This window comes from Daldinia decipiens (assembly GCF_022478715.1).
Source record: "Daldinia decipiens strain CBS 113046 unplaced genomic scaffold F4813scaffold_48, whole genome shotgun sequence".
Lineage (NCBI taxonomy): Eukaryota > Fungi > Ascomycota > Sordariomycetes > Xylariales > Hypoxylaceae > Daldinia > Daldinia decipiens.
The window spans coordinates 101,254-128,670 of record NW_026054591.1 but is presented as its reverse complement, the minus strand read 5'-3'; the positions used below and the strand labels follow the sequence as shown (position 1 = coordinate 128,670).

The 27,417-nt window shown below is 46.0% G+C and overlaps 8 protein-coding genes across 8 annotated transcripts; 5 read left to right on the top strand and 3 right to left on the bottom strand.

Annotated features, from left to right (window-relative positions):
* Positions 1-613: 613 nt before the first annotated feature.
* Positions 614-2,668, top strand: F4813DRAFT_393732 (cytochrome P450; the record flags this gene model as incomplete). The annotated part of the gene is made up of 5 exons (XM_049247464.1): positions 614-734; positions 790-1,044; positions 1,097-1,810; positions 1,859-1,940; positions 1,993-2,668. The coding sequence occupies 5 exons, from the start codon at positions 614-616 to the stop codon at positions 2,666-2,668; spliced, it is 1,848 nt and encodes a 615-aa protein (XP_049095382.1).
* A 3,312-nt stretch (positions 2,669-5,980) lies between these two features.
* On the top strand, positions 5,981-8,086 carry F4813DRAFT_393731 (uncharacterized protein; the record flags this gene model as incomplete). The annotated part of the gene is made up of 4 exons (XM_049247463.1): positions 5,981-6,178; positions 6,250-7,158; positions 7,225-7,499; positions 7,558-8,086. 4 exons carry the CDS (start codon positions 5,981-5,983, stop codon positions 8,084-8,086), a joined length of 1,911 nt encoding a protein of 636 aa, XP_049095381.1.
* Positions 8,087-10,085: 1,999 nt separating this feature from the next.
* Positions 10,086-11,908, bottom strand: F4813DRAFT_256153 (uncharacterized protein). The gene is made up of 3 exons (XM_049240212.1): positions 11,741-11,908; positions 11,141-11,681; positions 10,086-10,921 (listed from the first exon to the last, which is right to left on the bottom strand). Exons 1-3 carry the CDS (start codon positions 11,748-11,750, stop codon positions 10,489-10,491), a joined length of 984 nt encoding a protein of 327 aa, XP_049095380.1. The 5' UTR covers positions 11,751-11,908; the 3' UTR covers positions 10,086-10,488.
* A 2,947-nt stretch (positions 11,909-14,855) lies between these two features.
* On the bottom strand, positions 14,856-16,266 carry F4813DRAFT_393729 (hexaprenyl pyrophosphate synthase; the record flags this gene model as incomplete). The annotated part of the gene is made up of 2 exons (XM_049247462.1): positions 14,856-15,017; positions 15,073-16,266. 2 exons carry the CDS (start codon positions 16,264-16,266, stop codon positions 14,856-14,858), a joined length of 1,356 nt encoding a protein of 451 aa, XP_049095379.1.
* Positions 16,267-16,684: 418 nt separating this feature from the next.
* On the top strand, positions 16,685-17,525 carry F4813DRAFT_393728 (endoplasmic reticulum-based factor for assembly of V-ATPase-domain-containing protein; the record flags this gene model as incomplete). Its single annotated transcript, XM_049247461.1, has 2 exons — positions 16,685-16,924; positions 16,980-17,525. 2 exons carry the CDS (start codon positions 16,685-16,687, stop codon positions 17,523-17,525), a joined length of 786 nt encoding a protein of 261 aa, XP_049095378.1.
* Positions 17,526-17,961: 436 nt separating this feature from the next.
* Positions 17,962-18,884, top strand: F4813DRAFT_393727 (uncharacterized protein; the record flags this gene model as incomplete). Its single annotated transcript, XM_049247460.1, has 3 exons — positions 17,962-17,999; positions 18,054-18,077; positions 18,128-18,884. The coding sequence occupies 3 exons, from the start codon at positions 17,962-17,964 to the stop codon at positions 18,882-18,884; spliced, it is 819 nt and encodes a 272-aa protein (XP_049095377.1).
* Positions 18,885-22,063: 3,179 nt separating this feature from the next.
* On the top strand, positions 22,064-24,643 carry F4813DRAFT_399927 (DUF1793-domain-containing protein; the record flags this gene model as incomplete). The annotated part of the gene is made up of 2 exons (XM_049248215.1): positions 22,064-23,176; positions 23,300-24,643. 2 exons carry the CDS (start codon positions 22,064-22,066, stop codon positions 24,641-24,643), a joined length of 2,457 nt encoding a protein of 818 aa, XP_049095376.1.
* A 288-nt stretch (positions 24,644-24,931) lies between these two features.
* F4813DRAFT_374602 (uncharacterized protein) lies at positions 24,932-27,401 on the bottom strand. The gene is made up of 2 exons (XM_049244955.1): positions 26,325-27,401; positions 24,932-26,268 (listed from the first exon to the last, which is right to left on the bottom strand). The coding sequence occupies exons 1-2, from the start codon at positions 26,994-26,996 to the stop codon at positions 25,282-25,284; spliced, it is 1,659 nt and encodes a 552-aa protein (XP_049095375.1). The 5' UTR covers positions 26,997-27,401; the 3' UTR covers positions 24,932-25,281.
* Between the last annotated feature and the right edge of the window lie 16 nt (positions 27,402-27,417).

The window sequence follows — 27,417 nt, the reverse complement described above, 5'->3', positions numbered from 1 at the left end:
CTTATACGCGCCGACTTAAGGTGCTGTAACCCTCCACTACGAATAAGTTTTTTCGAGCTCTCGTCTTAAAAGCGCAGGTCTGGCCCCGGGCTGTGGGAATCCGCGTGATATAAGTGAGCTATTCCTGTACGAGTCTCGAAATACTAGCTTGGTTGGACCTGGGATGGTCAAATCTTATCTCACATGAATATGCAATGTCTAGCATTCTCTCGTAGCTAATCCGAAGCTACAGTATTATAGTATACTCCATTTATGGATTCTTCAGCTTGATTTGCTAACAAGCTTCGGGTTCTGCGTCGTGAGACAAGCTAAATCAAGACATTCCAAGCCACACTCGCGGAATGAACTACAGCGCGTCGGCGGGGTCTTTTATTGATTAAACTACACATGAGCTGAGGGCCATGGGGTCCACTTTAGAAGGGATAAGCTCTCCCTGGAGATATCATGTTAACGAAGGTGTGTTGACTAGCCGTACGGGCGTCAGAGTTAGTTATCATATAAGACCACGAGGAGGAAACGTGTTGCTAGCATGGTTTAACACCTAGCTGAAGTCCTTGGGCTTCACCTTCTCATACTATCGCCTCAACTCCCAGGGATCTTCACGACGTCAACGATGGCTATGGTTTCTTGTCTTATAGTTTCGATTTTACTGCTATGCCTAGTACATGCGGTGAAAAAGGTAAACAACAGACGTAGGGTCCCGCCTAATAGTCGGCCACTGCCCGGACCGAAGTGTTAGTCTTCATCTCCCCCTATTTCAACGATGTGCCTTCTTCTAACTTGATATAGCCCTGCCTCTGGTCGGCCGCGTACACGATATTCCGGTGAATTCGTCGTGGCTGAAGTTCTACGAATGGAGTAAGGAGTATGGTCCAATATATCAGACTAAAATGTTTGGTACGGTCCACGTCTGGATTTCATCGGAACAAATCGCGGTCGATCTGCTCTCGCGGCGGGCACGCAACTACTCAGACCGGCCACAGATTCCTAACCTTCCTGATAATCGAACAAGCGGACACTATCTTGCGCTGTCTGGGCATAACGGTAGGTAGGCACAGAATGATAAAAGGCCGTTCCTCACTGACGTGCGATATAGCTACTTGGAAACGCCAGCGGAAGCTCTGCCAGCAGTTGATGAGCGTGACGGCTAATGCTTCGCTATATGCTTACCCAACAAAAGAACGGGATCGCTTCTTATATCTCCTATCACGAAATCCGTCACAATATCGGGAATACGTCGAGCAATTCACATCACGCACGGTAGCGCGGCTCTCCTGGGGTAGCCCCCATCCCGCCCAACTTTTGCGAGTGACGACTTCCGGTCTCCTCGAAACCATCTCCCCTACAGGCGCCCTACCTAACGCTGTACCCTGGCTTATGCACATACCTAGATTCATAAGTCCGTGGAAGCAGAAAGAAAATGCCCGACATCGACTCGAAGCTGGACTTCTGAAGGGTAGTGTTCAGTACGTACACGACCGTATTAGTGAGGGGACCGCCGAACCAAGTTTCGTTCATACATTCATAAACAAACCTAGCGGCCTGAACGATAAGAGTAAATGGGGTGACGAGGCTGAAGCCACGTATGTTGTCGGGCAAATGGCCATCGCCGGAGCCTTAACGATTGGAAGTCCGATCCAGAGCTTCATACTTGCCATGCTGCATTATCCCGACTGGCAGAGAAGACTCCAAGATGAAATCGATACCGTATGCGAAGGAAGGTGCCCCGAATGGAAAGATCGTGAAAAGTTACCGATGCTTCGTGCGGCCGTGAAGGAGACGGTTCGGTGGCGCCCCCCGGTTCCGACAGGTAGGTCGCCCACCTCGATTAAACGTGCTGTTCACTGACGCTTAGAAGGAATTCCACATGCGATAGAAAACGACGATGTGTATGACGGTTACTTTATTCCTGCCGGTGCTACTATTCATGCCCTAGAGTGGTGAGCCTAAGCTAGCCATATTCTAAAATATCATCTTTTAACTCGTAATTAGGGCTATTACCCGCGACGAGTCCGTATATCCCGACGCGGATACGTTCAATCCTTCTAGGTGGCTAGAACCAAAGTACCCTACCTATAAGGAGCCGCTTTCCGTGTACCCAAACCTCAACGGATTCAGTCAGTTCGGCTTCGGCCAGCGCACGTGCCAAGGCGTTCCAATCGTAGAGCAAGATCTATTCTTGACGATGGGCGGGATGGTGTGGGCTTTCAATCTCCGGAAAAAATACCGGGAAGACGGTAGCGAAATACCCGTGCACTGGAATGACTACACGCCGTTGCTCATAGCCAAGCCAGCGCCATTCGAATTTGACGCAGCGGTGCGAAGCAAGATAAAGGAGCTAACTCTGAGGCAGATGTGGGAGACAGGTAAAGGCGAAGACGACGAAGAGGAAGAGCAGAATGAGTTACTCGTACAGACACAGAAAGAAGATACCGTAGATATAGAGGCTACGGAGGCAGCGCACGAAGATGATACCGCAAGTGATCGCGGTAGCGAGACAAGTGTTTCGGGATCACTCGCAAGATCGGCTTCATCTATCAGTATGGGATCTGATAGCGAGTCCGGGGATGGGGGTAGCCCTACATTAGCGTCTAGGTTTCATTTATCTAAACGCCGGGCGATGATGGCAACGGCGGTAGGAGAGCAAGCCGTACAGCAATCGAAATGATACGGACGCTAAACAAGGTATAGGATGGCATGGCATGGTGCGGCATATGTTAGTTTAAGGGAGAAGGACATAGGTTAGCTATCGGTATGTGAATCAACATTTGTTTTGATGTCGAGGCTGTTGAATAGTTGATTTGACTAACCATGTTATGGAAGTCCATCATCTTAACCTTTTAGTACCCGACGATTCCCGTCAGATGGTTTCGATCAGGTGTGAGTTTCGAGAAGTTTCTTCTCTAAGATAGACCTCTAGTGTCTCTTCGGTCGTTCATCTAACTGACTATATCTGAAAACTTCCATGCTATGGAATCATTTTCTACCTTTACTCCTAGCCTAGGTAGTTACCTGTAATCTATAAGCGTGACATCTATGGGATCGGAATAATTCATACAAGTTTTAATTAACTGTCGGGAGTTTTGAAATTCAATAGACTGAACTGCAAGCGAGACACAGTAACACCCATAGGAATCAAATATAAAGTTTCTTAGCAGCTCTCAGCAGTATTAAGGGAGGCTCGTTAACCGGAGGATCGGGAACCAACGATAGCCTAGCTAGCTATTCTCGACGACCTGCCAAGGAATAATAGGGGCTGAAAAATAAGGGGTAGAGTCAAGAAAACTCGCCGAGCAAGTCGGAAATATCTGCGAATAATGAATGGGATGTACGAATCAAGCCTATAAAATTAAGATGAAAATGTTCGGAAGTATAAGTAATCGTAGCACCACAATTTCTACAACATCAAACACAGCGGTTAATTCGGAGCATGAGAATGCCAAGTCTCTCAACTGAATGCTAGCTAATAGACACACTCACGCGCCAAGCTATCAAGTCCTTCCTCATATGGCATCACTTGAGTATCTAAATTTTTAAGTATGGTTGAGATCATACTGCCATACCATTATTTGTTTGCGTATGTATCAGTAGAATGCCTACTATGTATGTGAACACTTTCGTGGGAGGTATCTCAGGTTCGTACATAGGTATAACCCGGGAAATAAGTCACGTAACATTGATTCCCGAGAATTAGCTAGATCCAATAATAATTAAACAATTCGTAACGAGTCGTTTATAAACCTAGAGGACATAATAGGTAATTTGATGATGAGCGGAAGTAGTCGTTGATAATACGCTAGATTTGCATAGCATCAACCGGGGTCCGGGAATCGGTATCATTAGATAAGATGGAACTGTATAGGGGACGATGCCACGGATTGGATCAAGGTCGAGAAAAGGGGGGTTGTAAAGTACTAAACAATAAAGACGCAGATTGAGGCCTTAGAGAGGTACAATGGTTATATATATTAGGTATTAAATACCTACCTAACCTAACCTATACTATAGCTAAACTGGAAAAGGAAATACTTAAAATGTACCTGATATTCAAGTATTTAATATTCAAGTATTTAAGGCCGGCATGGAATATCCATGTCATGACCCGCAGTTACTGCGATGGATCCATTGTGCGACCCGAGATACGGGGTGGACTAGAGTAGAACGCAGCTGCCAGGCCGAAATGAGCAGCTGCGTAGCCTGCTTCAAATATTAATAACAGCTGTTTGCTTTAGGCACTCTTCAGATGTTCCTCTGCTATGCAACCTTCACTATTTTCACCACCACATAATGTACAGCTCAGAGCTTACAGCCTACCTACCTAACATACAACCCATGGTGGTAGATTAGCGCAAATGACTTGTCATTTCCACAATTTCTAGTATTCCACTAATTTCTCACTAGCTGATGCATCGTTGCGTCCAAATATGTACTCTCCTATCAAGCCGAGATGCTGTTTGATATTTTGACGAGTAACAAACCACTTGGACCCGGCGCTTGAGTTCGGCGATAGAGAATTATTATTGTGATACCTATGCACGCACACTTAGGTACATATTCGTAATGCGTAATGTAGGTATAGAGGCTTTTATTTCCGAACATCCGACCACTTCGATACCTTGCGTGTGATAATTAATCGTATTAGGCACGCTAGCAGGTTCGAAGCGTCGAGGCTGGCAAGGTACAGAGCGCAATAGTACACAGTAGCGGACTGGTAAATGACGAGAGACCCATTTGCTAGGAACAGCCCTACTCGTTGCTGGTGGCCACTTGTGGGGATTCGTCCGCCGCCGGCAGCCAATCGAGTATGGTTATGAGCATGGTTATGAGCATGGTTATGAGCATGGTTGTTTTTCAGCAGAGATATATTAACAGAAGATACCAAAAAAAAAAAATCAATGCACCAGACGATAAGTGACAACCCTGGATCTATGTGTAGGTATGGAGCTGAACTCGAATAGCTGAGCTTCGGCTGGTACAAAGACCCATCGCAACGAGCGGGATGCTAGTGAATTTGCTATCCCTGTCTGCCGTCCAAAATATTTCCTGATTTATTACACTATAGGTGTATGTAGGTATTCATAAACAGAATCCCTATGTACCTATCTGTCAGGTTTACCTTAGGTCCCTGATTTGTGTGTCTGCATACCCAGCATGGGGTTGGACATAGCGAAACGCCATCGCGAATTCTGAACCCCTCACCTCGATCGAAGGACGTTAGCGAGTTCTGCCAATCTATTCGTCCAATTTTTTCTTATTCACCAATCTCGTTCAAGGTAGAAGAATGGATTGAAAAAAAAAAAATAAAACCTTTCCGACTATCACGACAGATACCTCTCAGCAACACCCCACCCCCTGTATAGTTTCGTTACCTATTGTTGTACATATCTAATGGCTGCTGCTTGTTAATTACTTTACATATTCCCCAATTCCTCTTTCAACATCACTGTTAGGTACCGGAATCTTCGTCTCGAACCTTCTTTGCGAGTATACGTCCCGGTTCTAACGACTTAGATTTCAAGACCGTCTTTAAAGTGTCTTGGGAACTGCCAGCAACCCCTTTACGCTAAGCCTTATTCTTATTTCATTTCATGGACCGAATGTGAAAAAGCCAGACGACCCGCCAATACCGAACTAAACTCGTGCTCGCTCGGCATCTATCATATTTGATTATAGTTTCTTAAACAGAATAATCTGATACCTTCAGTCCAGCCTGTCTGCTTAGGAGGGGTGTCGGTAGAAAAAAAGAATAGAGAGGAAGCACCCGTCACCGTATAGTATCTCAGGTCGTGGCAGCAGTGGCCACTTAAATCCAATTGCTCATCGGCCGCCATCGACTTTTCGATATCATTTACAACCCCCCGTTCACCTACCTTACTACAGCCTGGCATTTTTATTTTCGAAAAAAGAGAAACAAAAAAAAGAGTCGCCGATTCTCTAGTACCTTCCCGTCGGTCCGTAGTCAAATAAGAACCCGCTTCCAATGGAGTCTTACACGCACGCGCCCAGCGTTGCGCCTTCGATCTCAAATCCATCTCCCACCGCGTTATTAAATGGTCATGGTCATGGCTCGGAAATACTCAATCAGCCACCCCACTCAACATCGGTACCCTCTGACTCGGGCGCTGTCGATTCACGGGCGTCACCCCCGAATACTGTGCAGGCCGCTTGTCTTGCATGCGTGAGTCTAGAAAATGATGGTTTTTACAATGAAGCTATTATGCTAACTGATACATCTTTTTGCGAATCTAGAGAGGAAAGCATCTAAAGTGCGATGGGAAGTATCCATGCTCGCGCTGTCAAACATCAGAATCCGAATGTGTCTACGTGGCTTCTCGTCGCGGTTATAAAGGACCAAGAAAGAATGCAGTCTCAAACCCAAATAAGCGTCATGCAACTGACTCTCCGCCGTCCGCCGCCGGCGATAGTTGTCCGATGCTGCTGGGTGCGACGGTTTCAACCGCTGCGCCTCCGAGCTTAGCGACCTTTAATCCGGCTATGGTAATCCCCGAGTCACCCGCAACGCCATTTGCACCCCCTGGCATGAACGGCCTTCAATTGTACAGAAACCCTTACCTTAATGGTACCAATGGTTCTCTGGTAGAGGCAAACTCGCGACCGCAGACGGTTCCGGAGCGCTGTATCGATGCATTCTACTACTTTTTCTACCCTGGTCACCCTGCTGTTCTATCGAAGGACTACCTGCTCAAGATGTCGAAAGAGAGGGATCTTAATCACTTGCTCGCAGCGATGAGATGGGTTGGGTCTTTATATATTGACGCCGGTCCTTCTCGTGCTACGTTTTTCGAAGAGGCTATGCGTTTGGTTTACGCCCCGAACGTTGTCAAGGATGGCTACCTGGTTCAAGCCATGGTCATCATCCTCATAGGACTAGACGGCAACTGCCAACAGGAAAAGGCACGCGAAATTCTATCCGACGTTGAGCGGATCGCCATAGAAATAGGCCTCTATACGAGGGCTTACGCCACGATGCACGGAGGCGGTGTCCCAAGGCTAGAAGAGAGTTGGCGACGGACGTGGTGGGACTTATTCGTTGTAGACGGAATGGTTGCCGGAGTGCACCGTCACACAAATTTCCTCCTCTTTGATATCGTGGCTGATGTTGGCCTTCCATGCGAAGAACATGAATACACGACAGGAGTACGTTCATATTCTGATGAGCATCGACACCTAAGAATCCATTAGCTAACAAGCAAATCCTGATAGAATATCCCACGCCCGATGTATTTAGAGGACTTCGACGATCAGATTTTCTCTGGAGAAGAACGAGAGTTCTCCTCGTTCGCCTACCGTGTTGCTTCCATAAGGAACCTCGGGCGCATGATGCGGCTGAGCGGTTATCCAAGCGACGAGAATGTAAACAAGATCGAAACGTTGCTTTCTAACTGGAGGATGCACTTACCGCAGTCGAAGCAGCACAGTCTGAACAAGAACTGCCAGCCAGACGAGATGATGTTCCAAGCACATATGATTAATCATGCGTAAGTGATACCATACAACCTCGCGGAACTGTCTATACTAACAAGTTGGCCTGTGCAGTTGCTCGATAATGTTGCACCAGCCGCTTTCACAGCTAGATTCATCGCCGGCGCGTGAAGTAACAGCTTGCGCTCCACATCGGGCGGTCGAGAGTGGTGACCATTTCAATATCCACACTAGGCATATCATCATGGCCTCATGCGAGATCAGCAAGATGGTTACGTATAACGTGCCCATCACTAGCCATACGCACTTTTTCACGTGTGTGCTGACCCTTTCCTCAATCGTCCATCTTAGCAAATGGGCCCTCGAGTACTTCATCCAAGACGAAGATGAACTTCGACAACGAATCCGACTAAATATCGGAGCTCTAAATAAGCTCAGCGGGGTTTGGAAGGCAGCCAGTACAGCGTCAAGCCAAGTCAAGGGCGTCGCACAGGAGATCTACCGCACTAAGAGGGCGCAGCAGAATAACCCTTCGTTCTGGGTCGGGTTTACGCAGGAAGAAATTATCAGTAGCATGGCGGCCGACGAGGGCATCATGTCCGAGATCAACACTATGCTCACAAGCGCGCCGAGTGCGCCTTGAAATAATGAGGATTGACTGCTCTATTCGGCATTGTGATAAAGTCAAGACAGTCGAGTACCATCCGTTTCACTAAGGATTCGGTCGTGAATGTGTGTCTATCTGCGCCATTGTAGGTCCAGACTGGGTATATATAAGAAGATCTGGGGTTTTTAATGGTAAGCTGCGTGGTGAGGGTTAAGAAAAATTGTTAATTCTGCAGACTTCAGCAGTAACCTATAGGCTGAGAAGGAGGCGCGGCAAATGGGCAAGATAGGAAAATAAAGGCCAAAAAAAAAAAAAAAAGGCTCGACGAATGAGGTATGATGGTTTGATGATAACCAGGACATAGATGTACTTACAAAATGTCTTTCTTTCTCGCCGTATACGCCCATTCGCCTTTGGCGCGTTAAAATATTTCGCAGAAGATTGGACACAGATGGGTAATGCTTATATTATATCTATTTGAGCTATGGTGTAATTGCCTAACCTAGGTACTCGTTGGTAGAATGATAATGATAGATGGTGCTTCCACAGCGGCGGGCCTTTTGCTCGTATTTTAGCGCCTAACATAGATGATATAGTAAAAGCTTAGCCGTAGTAGCGTCGAGAGAAGCATGTATATTCGCCCAATAGACCTGCATCTTGCTTACAGGGCGGGGCGGAGCAGGTCGCCGTTCATCAGACACGTTTTCTTCACCTGTAGAATCGAAAAGTCGGCATGGTTAGAAGGACTAGCAACTAACCTACATGAGATCGACACAGCGATGCTAGGCAGAATTAGCGAACTGGCACACGCCAGCCATGCGCTAGATTCGATCATAAGGCCATAATAATCAAGTAGAAGTTGGGTATGACTAGCATAGCAGGACCCGATAGGATGGTTGAGGGCGTTTTGGGGGACGCCTAGTGGCGCTGGTCTGACTGATGGACTTGCGACCCGAGAGTGTAGTCTTAATGGATCACATCAATAGGCCTGCTAAGGGATTTTCTCTTATGAATGTCTATTATTGCTTCACGCGTCCGAGTAACATACCTACTTACATTCCCAACATGTGGCAATTATTAATTGTTTTTCTTTTTATATCTTAGTACGCACCTAGGTTGGTATGTCAATGTCAAGGGGTATTCTTAACATATTTCTTTCTAAATATCTCAACTAGAAAGTGACTTACATAGGTACCTAGGTAGATATGTAGGTAGCTACATGTATGTCAATATTCTATGCGGCTTCCCCTTTTCAAAGAACTCCTCCCCAAGTCTACTTAGGTATTAGCACAGATCCCCATCCCATCCCCACTGGTTCACCGGACCTAATATCATGGCCGATGGATCCCCGGGTGGGAACATTGACGACAAATGTGGCGGGGTTTTTGAAAGGTTGCCGGCGGGAATCCTCTTTTTTTTTTTTTTTTTTTTTTAAAAAAAAAAAAACAATGCCCGTTCCAATTGCATTCTTTCTTCGATACCCACAACCTCATATCGGCCACCTAACAGGTACTTTAATAGATGCCGTAGAGGCCGAGCCTTACCAATTACCCAGAAGGTTAAAGCTTACGAGGAAAGTCGCCGAATATGGATGTATATGCACTATAGCTCGCCGACCTCTCACGTAACATGATATTTCATGGTCTAAACCAAGTTTCACGAACTCACTTAGTAGCTACTCGGCATGTTGGTTAGATCGCTGAGCTCACCGACATTTCGTTTCAAGCCTATATGTATTTATCGCCTCTTCAGCCATGTCTTACTGTATTGTCTATGCCTCATCTGCGCAGGGGGATCTTCTTAGCCACCTACCGCTTTTCAACTATTAAGCGACAGAACACCTAAATTTCATTGTTTCGAAGCCCGAGTTTATATTTGAGAGGATACCGACGGCTTGGACGCTTCAAACGTCGCCGATAATATAACTCCGGTTATCCTCGAGCTAACCGAGCCCTGAACCACAGGCTACCACGATGCGGAATGATCCCATGGTCCTATGAACGCATCGCCGATAATTTCTCAAGTCGCCGTCTAGCCATGGAGCAAATAACCTTGTTTTGCCCGCTAACTAAAGTAGAATTCATTTGAATTGTCTCACTAAAGGTATGAAGACACATGTAGTTGTAAAGTTTCCAGCTTCACTAACAGGTACCTCTTTCGTATGTAACGCCTAGGATCGTAGATAGTACACGGGTATCAAAGGTATCATGAAGGCTTTAAGCGCTCATCTCTAAACACCCATAGTCCCACCTACTACCATCTAATCCCTAGTCCAGCACCTATTGGTGGGTAATAACAATACAGGAATCCCGACTCTAGACGCCTCGCTTAAATTCAGAAAAGCCCAACCGGCCTCAGTTGCACCGTTATCCCCTTTTCTCTCTACAACATCCATATAAATGCTGGGACTCTACTCTAAAAACACGGTATACTTTCTCTTAAGACCCAGCAAGGTCCATATCTTGTAACTGCGCAAAATACCAATTAGGACTCGAGTTAGGCTTACCGAGCTTACTTTTTAACCAGCACTCAGTCGAGCCCTCATAATTACCCCAGCCTACACCGACGCATCCCGGATGGTCACCGCAGGCGTCGATACACTGAGACATGCTGGCTTTATACATGTGCGTCAAGTCTTCCGCGCCACCGTCTGAGTTATAATCGCGTCCGCACTGCACGTTGAACGGCTTAGAACTGCCCCGCGATACATACACCGTGTTATTATTCTGCGGGCAGATCACAGGGCCCGGTATCAAGGTTCCCGTGAAGCTTGGCGTCGGCGATACCTTGGTGGATGATGGCGTCGACGTTGGCGTAGTGGACGTCGGCGATACTGACGAGAATGAAGATGACGATGACGAGACGGCACTGCTGGAAATATGTGTTAGTTATTTGGCATCTATTGGACGACGCATTGATGTGTCAAATATCTGGCTCCTCGAATCACCATCGGTCATGGCTCGTCCGGCTGACGTGAGCAGAGTATGCGTCTTACAGCCTCTCTCGTGATGATCTTACGTCCCACAGCATGCGATCACTCAGGTATTTCATGACCGAGTGAAAATAGCACCGAAAGAAACTGAAACACACCTTGAATTTTCGGCAGATACAGCGACGGGACTACTTTTTCTCGTCCCCAAACCGACACCAAGACCAGCTGCGATGGCAACGACTAGCAAAAATAACCCGATGGCTAAAACAATGAAGAACGTGTTCCGCCTAATGCCGCATATTCTCCGATCCTCCTTCCGGGGTCGTGATGGCATCGTTGGAGAATAACCCCTTAGTGTTCGGTAGTCAACCGTATTTTCGGGTGAACCCGCCCATTCGCCAGAGAATGTCTTAGCCACCGGCAGAGGTGACCTCATAGGTTGTTGATTAGAGACCCACGTCTGAGTACGTGCGGTGCCATCTTGGTGATATACCGTCGCTGATACTGTTTGAGGAGAACTCGCCGGTGATGAAGTTTGCGATTGAGAATGCATCATGTTATATTGCTGCTGATGCGGTTGAGTATAAGCTTGCTGGCCGTACCCGTACCCGTACCCATTGCTATGATTATGCGTGTTGTATGCACCGTAGGCCCCTTGCTGCTGTGATTCCTGTTGCGGACCTAATTGGTATGACATTGCTCGGCGTAGAATTATTAGTATATTGAGTTTTCATGATAGAGTAGCCGAGAGAAAATACCCAAAGACATAAACACGGGAAGCAAGAGTGTAGAAGTAGACGAGTGGTGACAAGCTTACATATTATTCCTTCTCGAAGAAGAATACCTGCATAAGCTAACATAGCATCGTTTCTTACGTACAGAACTGGCATGCATGCCACTCCACTATCGAGGCTGCTGTCCATGGGTGGGGGGGGGGGGGGGGGGGGCTGTTCGTTATATTAGGTGGTGAACTATTCTACTTTGGACCCCCAATGCTACCCTAGCTTTGCTGACCGCATGTGTGTATGACTTACGGGGTTTTAAGATAATGGGAGGTCGCCCACTAGGGCTAATGAGTGAACAGCTTCCCTATAGACACTTGAATACCTTGACTATTTCGAATTGAATAAATTCCTACTCTATAACATATTATATTATTTCGTCCCCAAGTCGGCCCCAGAAGTGTTACACGGATTAATGGTTCGCTACTCAGGTCCAAAATGGAGATATTGAAGAGTTTAAGGTATCTATAGTTTCGCATTACCGTCAAAGCAACACTGTGTACTATTGCAGACGCACCTAGGTATCCAAGCCCCTGTTACATGGAAATGGAAATGTATGTATGGTCGGTGGTACGGTGGTGCAGCTCGTGAAGTTACAGTACCTGTAGTGAACTTTTTTTCTCGTGGCGTCATCACAGAATATGGGGAATAATGATTCCATAAGTAAGATAGGGCAGAGCTATATCTGCATGGGGAGCTTCAGGAAGGCTTAGCTGAACCAATCAACCCTCTTCTCTATCGCCAGTTCATAATCGTTCACGGACGAATCTTTCACAGCCAACGCGCCAAGAACAAATCGAATATTTAAGTTCCTAGGAACCGCCTTACCCGTACTACTACAGCTGAACATCGCGGGGCTAGTCGGTGAGTCTGCTTATATGTAATGACTGATAAACTACGAGGGTCCCTGGACAACAGGGCCTTTCCACCAATCAGACACCTTAGTTCGTCACGACAAATCCGAGTTTACAATAATTCAGACGATGACTACCTGTGGGCAATTGATATGATTACACGTTCACAATACCCTGAGGCTTACTTGTGAGATGATATAGGAAATTATCGAGCTAAGTTTCGCAGTTATAGACATAGTTAATCAATATGGAATAATCCATAATAGCTAACTCACCCCTATCCCCCCCAGATGAGTACTGATAACGGACCATCGGTATACGATTATATAAAACCTTGGCGGGATATCAAGGCTTCAAAAGCGAACCGGTTATTTTGCCTTACATTAGCCATAGGATCGAGAAATTCTATAGACTTGTTTGAGACTTGCGTGGTAAAGACACGAACAAAGATTTTGTAAGTATATCAGAACCACGCATCTCGAATAAAAGCCTCGTCACAAAGCAGACGGTGCGAATCCAAGTTTCCAATACGCTTCCTTGCAAGGGACTGTATCGCTTCTTTAGAAGATTCTACCTTGCACGAGTTACCAAGTATTTTTAGTTGGAAGATATCGACTAAAGCCTCTTAGCTAGCCCCTATCAAAACCTTCAGTGCATCTGAGATCATTCGAGCATTCTAGTACCTCTCATTAGGTATATATATAGATGAGATACCGGCATCGTTTCAAAATGGAGCAGATCGCATTCGTTAAGCCGCGAATGTACTTGATTACGTTTTCACCTAAAAAGGGCTACCTTATAGTTAGATGCTTGGGCAGTCTTGGGCAAAGTATATCGAAATAGTTGATCTCACGTCGTGCGAGAAGCCTGGTCTATTTGGATGATCTGGCTTAAGAGTACTGGAAGCCAAAGCTTTCGTAGAAGATCTTCTTAAGTGAGTTAACCATATTGAAGTTGTTTAAGGAGATATCGGAGTGTATAAAGACATGGAGAAATCTATTCAATAGGGCCCCCTCTCAGTAAGAGGTGTGATTCATGTAGCTATGGGCCTAGGTGAAGCTTTGTGGACTATTATCGGCTATAGTATGATCGTGGAGGTTAGCTAGGTGCTTACCCGAGAACTCGGGTATCAAAGCCCTGCTTAAACAAAATAATTGGACTCCTCCTATTCCTGAAGATGAACTGTTGTAAATTTTAGGCCTCACTATCACCTACGAGTCACTATCTTAAGGTAGCACACTACGATAGCCTTGTTAACACTCATGTTTTAGGTAGGGTTAGATTCAGGAGCTTTGAGCAGCACGAGAGCGAGTTCGAAGGCGATAGCTACATCCTTGGAGATTATCGAGCATATTTACCTGCCGCCGCCTTTTGAAGAAGCACGCATAACTCCAACAGTGCAGCTGCCATCGCTAGCTACAGTCTATCACCCAAGGTCGCCAAGACTCTCGTCTTAGGGAGATCCGCCGTTTCTATCCCCGGTGCAGTGCAAAGTATCATGACGGGCAGAACTTTGAATTATATCCCGCTATAGGTCGATTGGCTGTGGCTTGAGAAGAAATTAGGCGAACTTGGAGTTGATTCTAGATTGGCAGCTAAGCTAAAAGACGTCCATATTTTACGCGCTGCTCTACGTCTAACTATATGGTATTCGGATATTAGAATAATTCTTCGTAGTCCTCATAAGTAGTAATATATCGTAGGCGCTGAATTCGAAGATATATTAAATAATACGACAAAGTGATAGATATGTGGTAGGACTTAGCGGGGAGTCAAGCTCGTCAATACCAGGCTCATTTTAGGCGACGGTGGATTAGAAGAATGCTTGAGCGTTTGGATGTGTTGTAAAGCCACGACTCAAATGCGCGCAACTTGTATAAATTCGGTTGCAGATGAGCTATCATCGTAGTGGTCTTGCGGCGATCTGTGCCATTGAACAGCACTCATCCATGTTCCGTAAGAATTATAAATAAATAGACCAACGTTGTCAAGCGCTTGGTAAAGTCTCACGAGGACGGAGGAAGATATGGTGTGGGGGGTGATTCCGAAGAATGGACGCCTAATTTCCAATGCTGAGTTTGGTGGTTCTGTCTATACATGAAGCCCATAATTCTACAGATTGATGTAATAAAGGCCATTCGCCGCGGCTATGTCTTAAATACGGCTATAACGGTGCCCAACTATACGACCATCTAATACCATTACGTTTTCGGGTGATAATACAGGTCTAAATAGTATTACTTTTGGCGTTTTAACGTGTTCATTGCCATTTCTATGAGGCCATCTTTCGCCTCGCTATCCGGGAAGTCTTTAAGGGCTGCGATAGCTTGTTGTGAATAATCCTCTGCGAGTGCCCTCGTCTGCTCGATCCCATCGCTTTGGTAGACTAGCTCCCGTGCCTGTATACGAAGTTAGTATATCAGACTGCAATATAATGGTCGGTAGTGTGGTTACCCTTTGCACGTCGCCCTCTTGTCCAAACTTCCTCCCAACCAATACACTTAATTCGGGTGTCGTCTTCCACGCAAATAACAAAGGCGCAGTCGCAAGGCCTAACTCTAAATCGGCTCCGGCAGGCTTTCCCAAATCGCTCCCTGATTTGGTATAATCCAACATATCATCTACTAATTGGAATGCGAGACCTAAATTCTTTCCGTAGGAGTAGGCAGACTCAACAGTAGCCGTATCTGCTCGACCGAGAAGTGCTGCTGCGCGGCACGATTTGGAAATTAAGCTAGCCGTCTTAAGGTATGTCTTTTGTAAGTAGTAAGTAAATATTTCCTCGGACCATTTGGGGTTTCGCTCGTCGCGCGCAGTGTTTTTCAACTGCATGAATTCGCCTTCAACTAGGTTTGCGATCACCGTCGCTAAGAGTTCCACAACTTCGGCATTGCGCAGTCGGGCCAAAGCAACAGAGGCCCTTCCCAGAAGAAAATCGCCAGCCAAAACAGCCATCTTATTTCCGAATTCGAAGTTGGCGGAAGGAGATCCCCGACGAGAGACAGAATGGTCTATAACATCGTCGTGAAGGAGTGATGCGGTATGAATGAGTTCTGTAATCTCGGCCAGCCGGCGCTGGGAGGGAAGGACATCGCTATCTGAGCCGGGTTGCGACGAGAAGTCGGCGTGGGGTGAAGAGGGGTTGGCATCGGCAAGGACACTGAGGGGAGATATTGAAGAGTCTATCGTGATAGGTAGTGTCTGTGGCGACGAAGACTCTGGAGCTTTAGGACATAATGAAGTAGCTCTTGACATAAGTAAAACTATTAAAGGCCGCACGTGTTTTCCTTCGGATTGTGTGTAATATTTTGCGACTCGATCTAAAGAAGGATGGCCTGAACCCAAAAGCTGCCGTATATTCCCTGTTAAATGTTTCATTTCCTTGGCGACAACCCGTAGCGGGTCTATGGGTAATTCGGACTTGGTAGCTCGAGTAACAGCTTTAGAGACCAAATTTGAGGCGACGGAAACTGCAGCTGCCCATGCTGAGGATCTTCTGGGACTATTGTGGTATAGAGATCTGGATATACGCATCCTAACATCTAAAGATATCGCTCTCCGGCAATCCGAGCATGGCGAAAAAACTGAAGATGGTCCGGCGGCTGTGCGTGCTTTAGAGAGGACTGAAGCTCCTGTTCGGAGCTGCATAATGTTCGATTTCCTGGCCTTGGGGTTAGTCCAAGGGCCCAATTGGTCTATGGGAGTTGTATTTTAGGCGGTCGTAGCATTGGTGATATAGTAATATAGTGTATGGGAGCTAGAGGTTACACCCAACATGTTAGGTTTACTTTTTTTCTTCTTTTTTTTCTTCCCAAGTCAATTGATGCTGACTACAAGATCAAAAATTCACTTAAACCGGGTGTGGCTGTTAGTAATATTCATGTGTGGCTGGAGCTATGTATATTGCTGATGTCAGCTAGATTCGTGCCGGGGCAGGTGCAATTCAATCATGTCTGTTTGGTCTAAAGATTTAGTTCGTCGCATTCTATTCTATCACAAGCTTCTTTCTGCAATAACATGTTCAATAACACGTTCAACACCATTTCATAACATGGTACTCCTCACCATGACTCCCTCCATAGTGGAGGTAGTCAATCAATTGTTTAGAGCCGGATTTGACGATATTTCAACGAGCAACGACGAACCTTCATTAAAAGATGCTTCAGTTGGAAAACCAATAAGCCACGGACAGATAGTCGACATATGGAAACGTCTCAAGGATGAGAATAATAATACTACAGGACTGGAACAATTACTTCGAGGTGCGATGGTCTATGTACCTCCCCCGCCACCGAAGCCAGAGCCGGTCCGTCCCTTATACCTTATCACTAATATATATTTACTAACCCTGATGCCCATAGACTGAAGAGTATAAAGCATTGATGGCCCGATTACGTCACGAGGAAGAAGAAAGATCATACGAACGCATGTTAAAGAAAGCTCCGCCACGAGAATCATTTGCTCCAAGGTTTCCCTCAGGTCCCATAGCGCATTCGTTCGCTGAAGTCAATCGACCTTTTAGGGCTTCGGACATAGGCGAAGACATCGAGCATGGTGATATACAAAAGCAGATAACCCTGGTCATCAACTTCCTAGTTAGCATATTCGGCTGCGGTGCTGCGCTCTGGTTAGCTGCCAGGTGGTGGAGTGTTCCAGCACGACTATTTCTAAGTCTAGGCGGTAGTATCATCGTTGCTATCGCTGAAGTTGCTGTCTATTCTGCTTACACGTGGAGGATGGCAGAAGGGGAGAAACAGCAAAAGAAGGTGAAAGAAGTGAAGAAGATCGTTCAGACATGGGTTGTTGGAGAAGACGACAATGTTAAGGAGGGTTCTATCGAATCACTTAGACCAGAAAATATAGAATCCGAGACGAACCTCCGTCGAAGGACAAAAGGGCCAACATAAGTTTAGCAAAACATGCTTGCTACCTTTTACCCAAATTATAAATACATTGGTCCAGTATCATTTTGTCTTGCGCAGTTGTGAGGATGAAATTGTCTTTTCAAAATGGGTGAAGTCACCTGCTGACAGTCGAGTAGGGATAGGGATCTTAGGATACAATATGTAGGTACCTAACCTAGGTAGGTTAGGTATGTACTTCATATACGAAGTACCCCACATTCGCGTTTTTAAGACGCGTCCATCTATGGAATTCAATTTACGCGTCTCCCTCGATATCTTAATATTTATCCTCCACTTTGGATTTTTTTTTAAAGCATCATCATCATCCGGCATTGAATCGGCTCTACCACCCACTCATTTTTAACATTCATTCATGTGCCTCTCATTTTACCACCTTTATATTTGGATTTGAAAGGGTAATCTTTACATGCTAACAGTCATGGACTCGCTAACCTCGGAGGTACAAACCGAGTCGAGGTACGCATATCTATATCCAATTGAGTATCTGGTGTGCTAATGTTAGTATCACAGAGCCGCGAGGAAACCCCAACGCACGTTAGTATATTATAAACATCTATATGCGATCTAGGCGCTAATTTTCATAGTCGAGTTCTTCGAACATATGGAAAACGCATTTCAACGAATGAACCGCTACAACCTACCCCGAAACGGCGATGCATTGAGAATATCAACACAGCTACAATATCGAACAATGAGGAAATAGAGTCGCCCTGTAATACTAACATTCCCTCTTCGCCTGTTTTACCTACTATACGGCCTATGAGAAAAGGCACGATCATGAGCTACTTCAAGGTGGTTTCGTCATCATCATCCAGTTGCGCGCTGAATTCATCGAACCCGTCTTCTGAGCCAGTTGATCCCATAAATACACCTCCATCATCCCCTCCTATACGTACTCTACCGCGGAAGAATCGGCGAAAACTCACTACTCGTATAACGTCTCGAGCTGCATCGGAAGAATCAAACACAGAAGGGACGACAAAAAAGGATGGAGAAGAGGAAAGAAATGATGGTGTCGATATTGGGTCTATGTTGTCCACCGACTCACCACACACTCTATCCGAGGTTTCCTCGGCAACACTCAACCTACCGGCCACAGAACAAAATATTCAGCCAGACACCAAGAAACGCGAATGGAGCATAAAGAAGGTTTCCAAACCCGCCACAGTACAGACGACGTTAAGTCTTTCAATCGAGGATAAAGGATTCATTGAATGCAACGAATGCAATATGCTATACAACCCTCTACACAAGCAAGATGCGAAATGCCATGCCAGGCGTCATGCAGCAATGCTGAAGGCGAAGTCGAGTATCTATGACAATAACGAAATCCTGGATTGAACAACATCATTTCATGATGAGGAATCACACCGCCATTCAAACTATGCATCGTAATAATCAATATGCAGCTTTGGACTATGCAACCTCATACATAAGCTAGCTGACGAATGCACTTAACTACCTACTTGGAATCTAAGAGTTATACCCACGATAGGAGGGATACGCGTTAATGAGTAGAGCAGATGTCGTACTATATACTATGTATGCGGTATCCAAGTATTCCGGTTCGCCCTCTGCTCGACTCAGAGAGGTTCACAACTTCTTAGGCCACATGATGTGCCTTAGTCGATGTCACAGCGGACGGAGCGTTCTTCCTATCGGAATACCCAGCGCTATTGTTACAAGCAAAGTTTGAGCAACCTTCATGCACCCGCACGACCATCCGTAGCAGAAAGGTTGGGAAAAAGTGAAAGTACCTCAAAAGGGCGTTTGCGCGGTTTGACATTCATGGGAAGATAACGGTCTCCGAAGTCGCTCAGAAGTTCGGGTCACAGAATCGGCAGTGTATGGGAGATAAGTCACGCATGTAGGTATTACGACCTTCTCGTTACGCGGCGTTTACACCCGTGTAGATCCAAAGGGATATTGCTCCTTCGGAATTGTTTTCCGGGCATTAGTCAAGCCAAGGGCCTGAGTGAATGCAATATGGAAGGTCATAGTTACCAGTATGAGTACCTAGGTCCCCTTGATTCCCCCCTGGCATCATGCCGGTAAAGCTTGGCATGAATTGTGTCAGCACTTGGGCAATATTTTGTCGGCATTCCTCTTTTTCCCAGCCGCCGATCCAGCGAATGTCATTTATTATAAATGAAAACAGTTGGTTCCTTGGAAAACCAACACCATTCTCTCCCCACATTTGAAAGCTCATGCCAAACCTCCGGATATTGTGATTATGGGGCTTTTGGTTGGGACGGGTGGAAAGCAGGCAAATTCGCCTCACGCCTTTTCCCCTCCTAGCTCATCAATTGCTTCAAGACTTCAGATGGTGAACATACGCAAACCCCTTCTCCCCCCCCCAAAATCGTTCTAGTTACCTAGATGATCAATAGCCCCCACCAAGATTCATTACCGGCTGAACCTTGACCTTGTGTCAATTTCTACCCGACTACCACATTGTCTATCAGTCAGTCGTAGAAATCGTTAGTATCATTCTTCCATATGATCTTCGTCCTCGTGACACTAGATTACTACAGTTATTAATTAAAGTAGTAGGTAAGCTATTAGGTTAGCAGCTAAGGTATTCGTGTCCGTATGCCAAAGGTGTACGGAAACCGTGGAGATAGTTTTTATGCTACAGGCGATACTTTCTTCATTACGTCGTAAACTCGTGCGCTTTTTAGCTCAACCTCAGCGGCCTGAAGTTTAGTAGGAGATGACAGAAAGTCGATATCATCGTGGTCGATGCGAATGGACCACGGCAATTCGTGCGGCAACTCCTGGGCGTCAAACAAGCGGGTTGTCGGGACGAGATACTGAGTATACTATTGTTTGGGATTAGGTATAACTACCTGGGTAGACAGGATTGAATTGGGGGAAACATGTTGCGCCCACGTGCTACCTGCGTACCCGCATCAGGAACGCGAAACATGAACATGTGGTGTTCCTGTACAAGGTATGCTATGTAGTTCTACCTGTTTGAATTCATCCGAAGTCGATTCCATAAATCTACCTTGCGGCTAACATGGATTTCATATACACATTGCGTGTCTCTATCACCACCTAATATGCACAATGCATTGGAGCGGTGTTAATAGGTAAGCAATTGTCAGTATAAGTGACCAAGATATTTAATAAAATAAATCAGTATAAGGCACCTTTCTTGCTCAACATATATCAAGCTGTTGATTTGTAATAGTAAACCAATATAGGTACATATAGTTCAGGCGGTTATGAGCACGAGTAGATTAGGTACGGTACGTTTTATTTGTAAGGCTGTTGAATCGCGGGGGTTCGCTGTTAGGGGGTTTACGGGCCGGCCATGTGGTGTGGAATATGTAGTTCCGATAAGACTCGAGTCCCATATAACGTGCTGGCCGCGAGTGTAACACATACATGAAAACATGAAAACAAGAGTGTTAGTTACCTTGGGTAGGTAAATCTTCTCGTCAAGAAATACCAAGCAACTCTGCCGTTCACGTACGACACAAGCACCTATTTTAACCAATGTGAATGTACCGTACCAATCAATCTGCCGGCTACCTATTACTCATTAACCTCGCTAGTTCGGACGAACCCATGAGCCCATGAACTTGAGGGCTTTTATAGGTATATTGCGTATAACCCGGATTGTGGACACTACTCCATAACAATCAATCAATCAATCAATCAATCAACAATCAATCAAGCCAGAACATACTTCCTCGTGCCCCTCTCGTTGAACAAATAGTTAATTACCTAAAAGGGTAAATTCAGATTGAAAGTAGCCAATCACGTTGAGTGAGCACTAAACTATCCACTCAGCGTCTGATAACGGTAGTTGCGTGTCCACTACATCCCGTGTAACTGGGATCTGATATGCACCCAACATCATCTACCTAGGTATTGTACATAGGTGCATGTCTTTCGCATTGGGTGGAATCGACAAGTATATGTAAACATTGGTGATGTCAGTCTATCGGCGCTAAAGCAGGTACAATACGCCATATACCTCACACCAGTAACCTCAAGCTTGAATACTCTTTTCAACTGTGGGACGACTTTTACAAATAGCAATCATTATTATATGATGGTTACGAACTTTAACCCTTTGGGCTCTTCATCTAAAAGAATTCATTTTTTTCCCACTGAGAATATAATATAAGTTCCTAAGATATACTCTATCGAGATATTACTTATAGCTACATTCCATTCGACCATACATTAAACCATTTCATATAGTTACGCATCGGCCGTTTATTACCCTACAGACCTAAATCACCTCCTTGTTTATGCCGAATAATATCTGCTTCCCGTTATTGGAAGATCCCCGCCTACCCCGAAGCATATTCCCAGATGTGCTATAGATGTTGTTATATACTTTATTTCTACATAGCGAAAGGTGAGTAATATGGTGTATCCGTGAAGGTCATATATATGTCATGCCGCCCTTCGTTATGCAGGTACAATTCGACTACTTGTATCCCTAGGGTAGACTGATCTAACGTATCTTCCATATCTAAGGATAGGACGCTAGAATAATCATGCGTACCCTTCGGAACTTGGCTATTGGAGCCTCTTGGGCTCTTACATCCATCTTACCTAATGTCCTAGCTCAACGCCCCTTTACCAATTTCACTATCTATCCAAATGCCGCCGCCGCAGCAGATGCCCCAAAATATTACCCCTTAAGACCACCAGCTATCCCCTTGGCTGTCAGGTCTCCTTACACTAGCGCTTGGTCTTCTACCGCTGGGCAAGGAGCGCTAAGTAATCAAAATCCCATATTCTGGTTTGGCCAGGGTTTAGGATGGGAAGGAATTGTAGTTGTCGACGGCAACTCGTTCGAGTACATGGGCACTTCCATTAATGATTTTCCGGAGCTACCATACTTCAATACAACGATACCTCTTGAAGTCAGGTTCGACTCTCAATACTCGAACTTTACTTTCTTAGCTGGCCCGGTAATTATTACCGCCAGCTTCTTCTCACCGGTTACGCCAAAGGATATCTGCCGAAGTTCTATCCCTCTTAGTTACCTAACTACCACGGTCCAGTCAAATGACGGCCGTCCACATCATGTAAAATTCTACTCCGATGTGAACGCTCAGTGGATTGGACTGGGGAACGAATTCGACATTATAAAAGAGTTCCACACTGGCCCTCTAAACGGGAACGGAACAGGAAATTCAACAGATGTCCCAACCAGCTGGATTCTACGACCAAAGTTTCCCGCACTTTTCGCCGAGGCCTCACAGGTCCCGCGATGGGGAAATTTCTCTTTCACTACAAGCCCTGCTAGAGCTGCAAACTTCTCGTACCAAAGCGGATCAGCTACGAGCGTCCGGTTTGGTTTTGTTAATAATCAAGCTCTCAACGACAATGCTGGCTCGGCAGCTCGCGGCTTTGGGAACCAGGAGCCTGTCTACGCCTTTGCTCATGACATGGGTGATGTGATAGAGACTTCTGTTCGCTATACCATCGGCTCAATTCAGAATCCAATCGTCAGATATCTTCACAAGGGTGGATTGTCAAATTTAGCGCCGTGGTGGGAGAAATGTTACGGAGAAATGCACGATATGATACGTTTCCATTGGAATGACTTTGATACTGTCGCAGCGTTAGCTAACGAGTTTGAAATACAGCTTCGAGCTGATGTCAATGCTTTCTACCAAGGGAACGAGCCTCCGGTTTATAGCAACGGCACGGCTGTCGTTTTCACTAACAATTCATCTTATACGGCGCAAGATGTCCTAAACGGAACTGATCAATATGGACAGCAGTATGAATTTGATCCTAATTCAGCGTATGGATTCCTTGAACCAACTAATGCTACTGGTATTGCGGTTCCTTTCGTCTCGGAGGCCGAGTCATACTACGCGATTGTAGCGTTATCAGCCAGACAGGTTATGGGAGCTTACGTTTTTGCTGTCCCCCCATCGGTGCCCAACAGCTCCAGTGCAGATGATAACGTAGAGCCGCTCATGTTCCAAAAGGAAATATCCAGCAATGGTAATATCAATACTGTCGACGTTCTTTATCCGGCGTCACCATTTTTCCTTTACGCAAACCCAACTCTACTCAAATACATCTTCCAGCCTTTATGCGAATTGCAGGAAGGCGACTTCTACCCCAATACCTACTCGACACATGACATCGGCGCTCATTTCCCTTTAGCAACTGGTCACGTTGAAGGCACTGACGAGTACATGCCGGTGGAAAATAGCGGAAATTTCATCTTAATGGCCTACGCATACTATAAATTTACTGGCGATTCGAATTGGTTAATAACTCACTACGAGTTATTGTCTCAGTTTGCCCAATATCTGATTGAGTTCTCGCTCGTCCCTGAGGCGCAACTCAGCACAGACGATTTCGCCGGCGAACTCGCGAATCAGACAAACCTCGCCATTAAAGGTATCGTTGGCCTACAAGCTATGTCTTCCATTTCTAGAGTTGTCGGAAACCCAACCGATGCTGCCAAATTTTCTGACAAGGCGACGTCGTACTACGACCAATGGGAAAATCTCGCGATTGATCCATCTGGGAAGCACACGCTTCTAGCCTACCAGTGGAGATCTAGTTGGGGCCTACTTTATAATATATACTTTGATAAACTCCTAAACATGGGGCTTGTCAACCCAAACGTCTACGAAATGCAATCTGCTTGGTATGCGAGTGTGTCGCAGACCTTCGGTGTACCCCTGGATAACCGACACCACTATACCAAATCAGACTGGGAAATCTGGACGGCGGCTACCTGTTCTCCTACCACGAGAAGACTTTTTGTCAACGCCATTGCCTACTGGCTAAACGAGACGACCACCAACCTCCCTTTCTCCGATTTATACGAAGTAGTAGGGACGGGCGAATACCCGTTGCAGATAGATCATTTCAGTGCCCGCCCTGTTGTCGGCGGTCACTTTGCCTTGCTGACTCTTGGGAAGACCGGACAGCTTGCTAATGCTGCGGGCGGAGATACGACAGGAAGCTTGTTTACGAAGAACGGCACCGAAGCATTGCCTACTCCTGAAGCACCAAAGACTCCTGCTTGGTATGCGGGGAAACCGTATAAGCAACGGGCTGTCAGGAAGTCACCGCCTCGACCAGATGAGTTGCGTTAAGGAATAGTACTTTCACTCGTGATAGTTCACCCTTTGCTCGATTGAAATTACTTAACGCATGGCTGGCGGCGCCGCTATGTCGTGACGGGCGCGTAGGATCAACTTTTGATTTTCTTTTTCATTCTTTTTTCCTGGTATCGGTTATCTGCTCGCAAATGGTTATTGCATTTACACGCATGTAAGAGATATTTAAATGGCGTTGATAGACTCGAAATATTTCAAAGTAAATATTGTCACATTCTTACGTCGTAGGCTCATGAAATACAGAAAATCAATAAAACTTTTATTACACTTTCTATGTCTATAGTCACATCTCGTTGGGTTGAATCGGTTCTTTAACCTCGTTATGCTCCCAGTCGCTTGCACGTCGTACTTGAAATATCGATTCTTCCTTGGGTATTATTATATGGTTATTTATTATAATTTTAAAAACTAATATTTTGTATATCGCGTAGAGATCAAATCATAAATCTTCAAGTGCCCATATTTCTCGTTCAAGTGAAGTTCAACCTGTAGCCGAAGAGATGTTCAATGGATGTCGAATATTCAATTCCATCGCCGCATTGAGTCGTCGTGAGTCCCGAGTAAAGACCGAATAATACTACCTAAGTCATGCTTTCGAACCCGATATCCTCAATTCATATATCTAACATACTCCTGATCTGCTGAGGCGGTCCAGTCGTGGACACGCCACTAGCCGTACTTGAACTTCTTTCATTTGTCCCCGGACCGTGGGGTTGCTCGTTGGCAACCTCTAAGCCCCTGCCCCTACCCCCGGGGGTATTAGTATCTGCACCCGGGAATAAGAGACCAGCGGCCACTTCTACTGTACGTTCAGACCTCCGCTGGTCTGATTTTCCCCCATAAGGTGTATATGGCGGCGGTGGAGGAGCCGAGCCAAGGGCTCCACCACCACGGGCGCTATTGGCGTGTCGAATCTCGTTCATTTCTATACCACTATTTCGAGTTGTGGCATCAGATTCCATTTCCGCAGCCCTTCGCTCCGCTAGTCTTTCAACTTCCCTCGCAGTGGGTCGTCCACCACCAACCTCACGGACGTTTCGCATAATCCTGTCTCGCATGCTGCCAGCTGACACGTCGCCGTTGACTCGACGCCACCAAGCAGGCTTTCGAATGAGACCTAGCTCCTGGTCTAGGGTGTGTCCTCGCTCGCGTCGTTGGCGGAGGAGCTCACGATCTTCGTTTGGTCGCATAAAGCCTGCAATAATATGTATGACTAGGATGAGAAAAGTTGGTGCATAGCCTCCAAGATACATTGCTAATAGGTTGGTTTTGGCATTTAGAGGCGACAGGCCGAAGTCCCAGGCACACAAGCCTTGGTAAGCAACGACGGCTAGCGCAAGGGGTATCATTAGTGTAAAGCGGAATGGCATATATCCCAAAAAGCCAATAATACGGTTGAAAAAACCGCGGTTTCGGGGCTCATAATGTCGAATAGAGTGCCATAAAGAGACCATAATCGTCAACCAAGCAACAAATAAGCAGAATGTTCCTGCCTTGAAGCGCCCATCGGTGGCAGCTGGTATTGCATTCTCTATAGCCTGTTCAGGGGATCGCTGGAGTTCGATTGCACCCCAGTTCCGCGGAACAATGAGGAAGAAATTCTTGTCGGCTAATTAACACATAGTTCTTTGGATATAGACCATTACCGAAGACTTACCAGCCATAACCATAGATAAAAGAAGATGGGCAGCCACAATTCAAACATGCCTCTTTTATCGTTTGGTTGAAGGACGAAGGGGTTTGGATCAATGAATTGACGTTCCATCCAACTACCCCAATGTCGAATACCCTCCCAGACTACTGCCATGATACCGATCTGCATAAGGTACCAGAAGAAGACATTTAGAACAATGGGAAGCTCCACAACATGGTAACGGTCGACATCGATCCCGGTGAAAAGACCAACGAGAGCGGCTGCGCAAACAAATATCGACCAGTACCATTGCCACCTCCTCCCAATCGGGTAGAATCTCTTCTCGGCGGGTAGATGCAATTCGCCATGCTTTTTCAGATTGACCAGTATAAAAATCAGACATAAGGCGAAAGCCACAGCAAACCCGATACCAGCGCGCGCTCGGTCTCCAATAGGATCTGTCGCCAAGTAACACCAAGTACTATTGATAAAAGTGCCATTGGTTAGGATACCTTTCGGGGTGTAAGGCGGATTCATAAGCATGCACCAGGATCCGTTCGAGAGCGTGCCATTGATCGGGTAGTAGGTATAATTCCAGTAATTTAGCGTGGAGGCATTGAAGTGGATGTTGTGGAAGACGGTGTCGGTCGTGTTGTCGCCCTTTGGGAAGCCATCGCGGGTGCTGAGGAGAAACATGGTAACGTCCGGAATAGGCCGCGCGGGAGGGGGAGGGATCGTCGTCTTTTGTTATTATTCTTCGGTTAAGGCGGGACAGATAGGAGCTTCGTACGGAGTCGTAACGAAGTTAAGAAATTGAGACCATCACGGAATAACGAGACGCGCGACGACAAGGGAAAAAAGAAAGAAAGAAAAAAGGAAAAGGAAGAAGCAAAGCGCGAGGCTTATGGAAGTGGAGGGTTCCGGTAGCTAGGTAGTCAAATCCGGAGCTTCGGATCAGATCGCAATGAGCGTTATAAAAAAAAAAGTCGCTCAGCGACCAGGTGATCCCCATAATTTTGTCGATCGGCATGCAGCCCGATAACTCAAATGGGTAGAATGAGCTACGATAAGAGGCCGTTAGGGCGTTGTAGACGTCATCCCGAGATGCCGAGTGAAA

Bases quoted from the DNA above. Each gene is read 5' to 3' on its own strand.
- F4813DRAFT_374602 (XM_049244955.1), bottom strand. From the start codon at position 26,996: ATGTTTCTCCTCAGCACCCGCGATGGCTTCCCAAAGGGCGACAACACG. The intron at 26,269-26,324 runs GTAAGTCTTCGG...TTAGCCGACAAG, and splicing joins TTTATCTATGGTTATGGCTG to AATTTCTTCCTCATTGTTCC.
- F4813DRAFT_256153 (XM_049240212.1), bottom strand. The intron at 10,922-11,140 runs GTGTGTTTCAGT...ACATATTTCCAG, and splicing joins GTATCTGCCGAAAATTCAAG to CAGTGCCGTCTCGTCATCGT.